The sequence below is a fragment of the Leucopleurus acutus genome (genome assembly GCF_964270905.1).
Source record: "Leucopleurus acutus genome assembly, contig: HAP1_SCAFFOLD_1014, whole genome shotgun sequence".
Taxonomy (NCBI): Eukaryota; Metazoa; Chordata; class Mammalia; order Artiodactyla; family Delphinidae; genus Leucopleurus; species Leucopleurus acutus.
The window spans coordinates 1-8,455 of record NW_028138482.1 but is presented as its reverse complement, the minus strand read 5'-3'; the positions used below and the strand labels follow the sequence as shown (position 1 = coordinate 8,455).

General features: G+C 54.7%; 1 protein-coding gene across 1 annotated transcript; it reads right to left on the bottom strand.

Moving 5' to 3' along the window:
- Positions 1-247: 247 nt before the first annotated feature.
- Positions 248-7,842, bottom strand: LOC309979030 (pregnancy-associated glycoprotein 2-like; the record flags this gene model as incomplete). Its single annotated transcript, XM_082865845.1, has 8 exons — positions 248-400; positions 1,848-1,946; positions 2,034-2,175; positions 3,723-3,839; positions 4,981-5,174; positions 6,411-6,529; positions 6,624-6,741; positions 7,696-7,842. The coding sequence occupies 8 exons, from the start codon at positions 7,840-7,842 to the stop codon at positions 248-250; spliced, it is 1,089 nt and encodes a 362-aa protein (XP_082721971.1).
- Between the last annotated feature and the right edge of the window lie 613 nt (positions 7,843-8,455).

The following is an 8,455-nucleotide window of genomic DNA, read 5'->3' as shown; positions in this document are numbered from 1 at the left end:
TTGAAGCCACTTGGAGTTGGGCTCCTCTCACTTGTGGTTCAGATCCTGCCCGATCATGATGCACCTCCCCGACCCAAAGAGAGGCACCCATTTGTGTTAGCACCGTTGAGAATGGAAACTTTTATTCTTTGCTGAGAATGGGGCTTTGCAGAGCACCACAGTCCCCCGCCATCCCTGGGTGGGAGTGCCCTACGTGTGAGTGAGTGTGTGTTTGGAGGGGGCCTGACTGCTGAAGCGGCCCCAGCCTTTACACTGCGGGAGCCAGGCCAACCCTGTTGTTTCCCCGATCGTAAACCGAGAAATACAGCCTCAGGAAGATGTCGCCCAGGATCCAGGTCTCCGAGCGGCTCATGCTCTCTGTGCCCCCTGCCAAGGTGCTGAGGCATTTGCCCCGAAGGCTCTGGGGGAGACGAAATGCACAGCAGTCAGCCTGAGCCCTTACCTGCCACCCTCTCGGCATCCGGAGCCGGCAGCTTCTCGGTTTTATCTCCCTCCTTTGGTAAGAACCAAGTGGCTCTCTCAGCAGCTGCGGAAGTGGGGTGCCCATCCAAGACCAAGAGCGGCCAAGGCATGTGGTTGCCATGAGGGAGAGGGGCTGGGGGAGGGGAGGACGGGAGTTTGGGATGAGCAGATGCAAAGCACTATAGAGAGGATGGGTGAACGACAAGGCCCTGCTGTAGAGCCCAGGGAGCTCTATTCAAGCTCCCGTGATCAACTAGTGGAAAAGAAGAAGAAAAAGGATACAGACACACGTATAACTGAGTCAGTTTGCTGTACAGCAGAAATTAACACAACACTGTATATCAACTATACTTGAATAAATGTTAAACAAGAGCAAGGATGGCCTGTAGTTCCCCTCCTTCCTTCTGACCCTGCTCGCCGTTTCCTCTGCAGGGAATGCCTTTGCTTCTCCCTCTTCCCCACGACCCGTTCTCAGAGACTGCGCTCAGCCCCTCCAGGAAGGCTTCCTGGCCCCACGCTTGCCCTCCCTGGCCACTCCAGGCCGGGTTGGGTGACTCACCCAGGTGCTCCCCTTGTGTACAGCCCTCATCACTCTAATCTGCGCCCGGCACCCCTCGGCTCAGCCCCCGGGGGTGCCATTTGCATGGGATCCAGTGTAGCTTCGCCTGGACCCATGCAGGCCTCCTCGTGCCTCCATGAGGCTGGGGGTAGAATGGCTGAAATTCCCTTTCTTCCTCAAAGCCTTCTTTGAGGGCATCAGCCTCCTCTGAACTCCCATAGGGAGCTGGCATTAAGCCTCAACCCTGTGCAAGGGCCGTGCGGTCACTGTGCACCCTTAATTCACGGGAGCATGCAGCCTCCCCACAGAGGGGTCTGGTACCCCAACTCAAAGAGTGGGAACTGGGGTTTAGCAAGGGGAAGTCGCAGGCGAGGACGAGGGTCGCCATGTAATTTGTCATCCAAAGCAGGACACCTTTGAGGTGGGAGGGAGACCGTTAACCATTATGGTGGGATAACACACTGAGACTGTGGCCACCCACCCCACTTGTCCCTTGGCCTATTGCAGGGATTGCTAGAGCTGACTTTCCGTGTTCATCTATCTGAGGGCTCAGGTTGAACTGAAGCTCCTTGAGGGCCGAGGCCCTTAGTGTTCCCTTCTCCTTGTGCCTCGCACCAGGCCAGCACGGGGTAGTGTTCCATTTATTTCAGGATGATGGAAGTCCCAGACTGCCCCTTACTCTCAAGTGGTTGGTTTTGTGGGAGGCACTGGCCCAGCCACAGGGGCTCCGTGGCATCTGCAATGGTGTGGCTTGTCCTGCAGAGGGCCCCCTCCTGCAAGCAGGAGCCCAAGGGTTCCTGCAATTCCACCAGGGTTGGCCCTTCACCTTTCTGATGTAGGCTTGAGGGGGCACTGGGTAGTCGTTGCCGTTGATTCTGAAGATGATTGTAGGCAGGCGAGCCACATAGCTACATGAAACCGCATACTGTTAGAGAAAGAGGGAGAGAGGTTGGCCCAGGTGATCCCTGGTGCGTGGAGAGCCCCGGAGTGACCCTGTGGCATGACCCTTCACCTCGTTATTGACAAGGCGGGCGCCGATGAGCCTTCGGATGGCGGTGATCACTCTAGTTGGGCCAACTAGGAACGAGGTCCCGGTATCCACAATGGCCTGGCAGCCACGGCAACAACCAAAAGCCACACCGTTTATGGTGATGCTGGGAGACAGTGGGACAGAGTGGACACCAGGATCACTGTGAAGTCTCCCCCCATGACCGCCCCCCTCCCTGACTGTCTCCCTTCAGCTCACGCCCTGCCTCTGTTTGCCTTTGCTCTGGTCGCCTAACCTTCGCTGACTGCCTTTCAGCTCCTGAGTGCATCAGGCTCTTTGGTGCCTCAGGGCCTTGGCACGTGCTGCTCGCCCTTCCTAGAAGACCCCCATCCCCTTTGTCTAGCTAATTTCTCCTCATCTTCCAGGTTCCAGCTTACTTGTCTCTTTTTCAGGGAAGTCCTCCCCCCCAGAATAGATCAGGCTCCTGTCCTGGTCACTCTCTGTAGTCTCTTCCTCATTTCTAGCATGTACCGAAGTGGAAATTCATTATTATGTGTGTGACTCGTTTCATGTACGTCTGCCTTACTAGATGTAAGGGCAAGTTGTAGCCTCAGTGCCTCTCTCAAGTGCCTAGCACACAGCGGATGCACAATGTATGTTTGTTGAATGAATGAATGAATGAAAAAGTGGATGAGGAACAACCAGAGCCCTGTATGTGCTGTGTGACCGATAACGGTTCCACCCACACGGTGAAGATGGAGGTTCTCCGGGGCAGCAGATGCTGAGAGTAGGGGTGTCGGAGACACAGGCTGCCCTGGGAGAGGTTGTCTCCCAGCATGGCCCACTCACACAGCTCAGACACTGAGGCCCGCGGCCAGGCGATGCCTGAGCTAGCCCAGGGGCCTCCAAAGACACGGAAGCTTCTGTCTGAGGGCATCACTGAGAATCCCATCAATTATTGCCCCTTGATCTCAGGCCACTCCTGGATCCCGGCTTCCTGATTCTCTCTGTCACAGCCCCTGCCCCACTGTGTGCCCGGGATGGGGGGTGGCTATGGGTGGGGCGAGTGTCTCTTTGTATGAGTTGCTTTCAGGTCTCAAGAATGAAGCCAACCTCTCTCCACTGCTGGGGAGTTTCTCCCTAAGGAAACCAGTTTTCCTGGTTTGTCCAGGACTTTCCCTGTTTTGAAACTGGTAGTTTTGTGTAGTGAGAGCTCCCTGGGTCCCGGGTAGCCCTAGACAGTTGGTTAACTTATCACAACCCTGTTCAGGCTGGTGACATCCTCCCTCATCCTCTTTCACTGCACTTCAGGGTCTTCAAACCGTGCTCCCTGCCTTCCAGCGTGGTGGGCGCAGCCCTCTTGGGCTGCACACGTCTCTCTGAACCCTGTTCAGGACCCTGGTCAGAGCCCTGGTCAGGGGCCTGGGGTGATTATGAACCCATGGGTGGTGTGTGTATCTGTGTGTGTTTTTGTGTGTATCTGTGTGCCTGTGCGTGTGTTTACACGTGTGTCTTTGGGGGTGGAGCGTATGTCTGTTTGTGTTTTTGTGTGTGTCTGTGTGCCTGTGCGTGTGCTTACACGTGTGTCTTTGGGGGTGGAGCGTATGTCTGTGTGTGTGACTGTGCGTCTGTGCGTTTCTTTGTGTGTCTGCATGTGTCCGTGTTCACGTGTGGGAGCATCACTTGGGGGGGCCCTCAGAGGGAGGGGCTTACCGGTTCATGGTTATCTGCCAGTAGTGGGTTCGGGACACTGGTATCCACTGGAGCTTTCCTTTATGGTATCTGTGGTCCACCCCGCCTAACATCAACATGCTGCCATTCTCCTTTCGGCTGAGGAGAGAAGGAAGAGGGAGGGCTCGTTGTGGGAGAATAACGGCAGGCACTGTCTGAGGGCTGTGCTTCTCCACCCATCCTTGGCACTATTAGGGTCCCCATTTTACAGAGACGGAAATTGAGGCCCGGAGGGATTGAGGACCTGTCCGAGGTGGGTCACCGACTAGTGAGTGGCACAGAAGGGGTTCGAAGCTGGGCAGCCTGTCTGGGCTCCGACCACCCACCCTTTTGAAGAGGGCCCGGTCCCCTCCAGCAACCAGAGTGCTCAGAGATACCCTCAGAGGACACCGTGCCGGAGGGGTCTGGCTGCCCCCTCGCCTAGCCTGTCATTGTTCAGAAAAGCCGAGGCTCGAGGGCGCCAAGGGTGTGGGCTCAGGCTCACCCAGGGTTGGCTTCACCAGCGTGTGTGACCTGTGCCACCCATGGGGCCTCACACTCAGCAGGGCCCTGAGCCTCTGCTATCCCTGTCTTGAAATTCCTAATACTTTTTCTATTTGTTTCGGTACGCGGGCCTCTCACTGCTGTGGCCTCTCCCGTTGCGGAGCACAGGCTCCGGACGCGCAGGCTCAGCGGCCATGGCTCACGGGCCCAGCCGCTCCGTGGCATGTGGGATCCTCCCGGACCAGGTCACGAACCCGCGTCCCCTGCATCGGCAGGCGGACTCCCAACCACTGCGCCACCAGGGAACCCCCTCCTAATACTTTTTGAACAAGAGGTCCCACGTTTTCATTTCGCGCTGGCACCTGCGAATTGTGTAGCTGCTTCTGAGATCCGGGTAAAATGTTAGTGAGGAGGAAACATTCCCACCATCCCTCTCCTTCCTCCCATATGAAATCCATCAGCACATCCTGTTGCCTTTTCCTCCAACCTGTATCCTGGTATCTTCCACTGCTCTCCCTCTTCCCTTCACACTCCCTGGACCAAGCTGCTGCCCCTGAGCCCATGAGCATGCTTGTGTTCTCATAAAACTTTATTTACAAAAACCAGTGGCAGGGCCAGATGTGGCCCTGGGGCCATAGTTATCCCGGGCTAGACTGTCTCTCAGGAAACTTCTGAATCAGGTGGGCTACAACTTTTCATGCAACTGAAAGCATCTTACAGCTGACTTAGAGAGAGGGCTTGTGCGGTTTGGACTTACCTGCTCAAGTAGAAGGCAAAGACAGACTGAGGAATGAGGCTTCGTTTCCTCAGGGTGTCGAAGACGGGGGTGGTCCCTTGGGTGGCGAGGCTGGGGTAGCCCAAGCCCAGGATGCCATCAAAGGGTGCATCTTCCATCCCAAACTGTAACTTGCTCAGGCCAAATGGCTGGCCCATGTCAATAAGTTTCCCGATCTGTGGGAGAGGGGAGTGTTCCCACATAAAGGTTTGGGAAGGGGGGCTGGGACTGGGCTGGGATGGAGATGCCATGAGCACCGCAGAGAAGAACTGCGGCCTGGCTGTGCCCTGTGTTGACCTCAGATAGTTAGACCAAGCTGCGACTGGAATTTGGGTTCCATTTGTGCTGGGCTGTGGCTTTTAACCAACACCTGCCCATCCTGCAAACACCATGTGAAGTGAGCGAAATTGGCCTCATGCTTCCTATGCAGGTGGAAAAACAGGGACTCAACAGGACCAAATGGTTCCGACTGGAGGACAGAATGAGTAGAGAGCAGGATAGTCTTCTCTTTGCCATCACTGTGATCCGATGACAGAAATGGACTGAATTCGTCGCAGTGCATCGTGGAATTTGCATCCGCCCAGAAAGACAGAAGCCCATTTTACAATGTCGCTGCCAGGGTGCTTATGAAAATTCTGCCTGGGAAACACGCTTTGGGGATGTGTGTGTGCATGTGCGTGTGTGTGTGTGTGTGTGTGTGAGAGAGAGAGAGAGAGAGAGAGAGAGAGAGAGGGAGAGGGAACTCAGGCCCTTTGGGGGATGCAGGCAATACATTTTATTAGACACTCAAAGGCCCCCTCTCGTGGACCCCCATTTATCAGGCCCTTCCCACATCTGTGGCCCCCTGCTTTCCCTGTCTGGATTCCCGAAGCCCTCAGTTCCCCGCAACCGCCCAAGATCAGTTTTATCCTCTCCCCAAGTACCGCACACCTGATGAATCCTGACTGGCCAGCCCAGCTCCACCGTTTACCTGATGCCTGACCTTGGCAAGGCCCTGGCTTTCTGTACCTCGGTTCCCTCATCTGTCTAGTGGAGCTAATCATAGCACTTGCTATGTGGGGTTGCTGCAGGAGTAAACGAGTTATTACCGTGAAAGTACCTGGCACAGCCTGAGGATATAAGAGTGGGTGCTTTTTTCCCCTCTCTCCCTGCTCCCACAAAAGGAACCTTGAGCTGCTCATGGGCAAAGGAGCTGCAAACCCACACCTCAAGCCACTCTCTGGGTCAGCCCTTCTGGGAGTTTGTGTGTCAGCAGGGACACTGTCTCCCCAGGGACACAACACTGTGGGGTGGGCGGCCAGCCACTAGGGGACTTTGGGAAAGACGGGCCCTCCCAGTTGGGCCTGCATCTGTTTTGTAAGCTGCGGTTGCTCCCAGGGCCAGCCCTGACTCGGCTTCTGGTTTCCAGTTACCCGAACAGTGTCGTAGCCAAGAAATCCAATGGTCCTCCCGGAGCCGTAGATGAGGTCGATGGACCGGCCCCAGAGCCGGAAGGTGGTGGACGTGTGAGGGTTGAAGAGCTTGTGTGTACCTGTGAACACAAGAGATGTGTGTCCGTCAGGTGCTAAGGACGGAGAAAGGGGTGGGAGGGGGAGTACAAGATGGGCGGGGGGGCAGGTACTCACGGCAGGGGCGACTGTAGCAGTAGATGGAGGGCACCCACAGGTCACCTGAGCCGGTGTCAAAGAGGACCCTGAACTGCTGAGGGGGCGTTCCAATGCTGATGTTGCCGACATAGGCTAGCTACAGGGGCCAGGGAGGGGTGGTGTGGTCAGACCTGGCTGCCCTGGCCGCCCTCGATTCCCAGGGTACTGCTTCCCTCGAGGTGTCCCGTGTCTCCTGAGATCACTTTCCAACCGCCCCACCTCACAGCCTCTGCTCACACCGGTGCCTTCATTTGATTTTTTTCTTTCTTTTCCTCCATGCGGGCTCTTAGTTCCCTGACCAGGGATCGAACCCGGTCCCCCTGCAGTGGGAGCGCAGAGTCTTAAGCACTGGCCTGCAGGCGAGTCCTGGTGCGTTCATTTGAGAAGCTCTCCAGTCCCCCCTTTAAGGCCCAGCCTGTTTCTTTCTCCAGTTGGCCCTCCTAGGTCACCCCAGGCCACCTCCTCTGAACTCAGACCATGTCCTATCACCACCACGCTTTTATTTGACATGTATTTACTCTTTGCCTATCACTCAGGCTGTCCTATGCATTCTTGAGGAAGAGACGAGACCTTTTTAAAAATCAATAACAATAACCATAGTGTTAGATTTTCATGGCGTCACAGGCCATAGGGGCTCAGTAACTTTTTACTGGTGTCCTTGGATCTGCGGAGGCTGAACTTTGTCTGCCTGGGGTTTCAATCTTGATTTGCAGTTGGCTTTATCTTTCGATCAGACACGGCTCACCTTTCATCTGTAACTCAGTGGCTCACTTAGTTCAGGAGGAACAATCTCCCTCAAACTAATGACATATCTTTGGCAAGAAATGGGTGTTTACCTGCCACCTGGTCATTGCCGAGCCCAGTTACCACCGACCAAGAGTTGAGGACGAGAGTGCCCTCTTCTCTGGGAATGGGGTCCGTATTCCCCAGTGTTTCTGCTTCCTGCAGGAGCCCTAGCCCCACCACACCGCCTGGCGCCTCCAGATGAACCCCAGTGCCAGGCCAGAGCACCAGGGGGCGCTGTAGAGTGCCATCCACCCAATACACTCACATCCAGGTAGTTCCTCAGGGGATGAAGAGTCATTTTCGGGTAATAGGCGACATTCTGGGACCTGTTGCCAAATTTCTGGGACCAGTTGCCATTGTTCTTCAACAGGAAGTTTGTCAGCAAGTTTTTTTCCCTGAGGGTTTCTCGCATGGTCTTCATCTTTGTTAGCGGGATTCTTTCACCGAGCATTGGGAAAAGGAAACAAAGAAGGGTCAGCAATCAGCTGTCTGTGTTATAGTACGACTGTCATACCTTGCATTGTAATGGCACTGTGTATATTCCAAGCATTTTTATGAGTGTCCTCTCATATCAGGACGCTATGCAAAGGCGATGGCAAATGCCTAGGTTTGAATACAGGTTCTGTTGTGTAATCTTGGGTAAGCCATATGACCATTTGGAGTCTCAGTTTCCACCTCGGTAGGTAAAAAGGTAGAATATAACTCCTATCGTCCGTATAGAATGCTCTGGGTATTAAGTGAGATGATGTATATAATGTGCCTGATATGTAAGAAGTGTCAACAATGACAGCCCTTCCCATTGCTATTGCCATCCCACTGTATCTTTTTCTAAGAAGTTCTGGGAAGGAGTCTGAAGGGGGATCATTACCCTCTTTTTACAGGGGAGGAATTTGAAATGCAGGGAGTTTGTGACTTGGCTGTGGTCACACTGCTTGTTAGAGGTAAATCAGCCTAGAAGTAGCCTTCCAGATCTTTCTCCAGGGCTCAAGCAGAAGAGAGGGGTGAGAGAGGAAGCCAGGAGATGG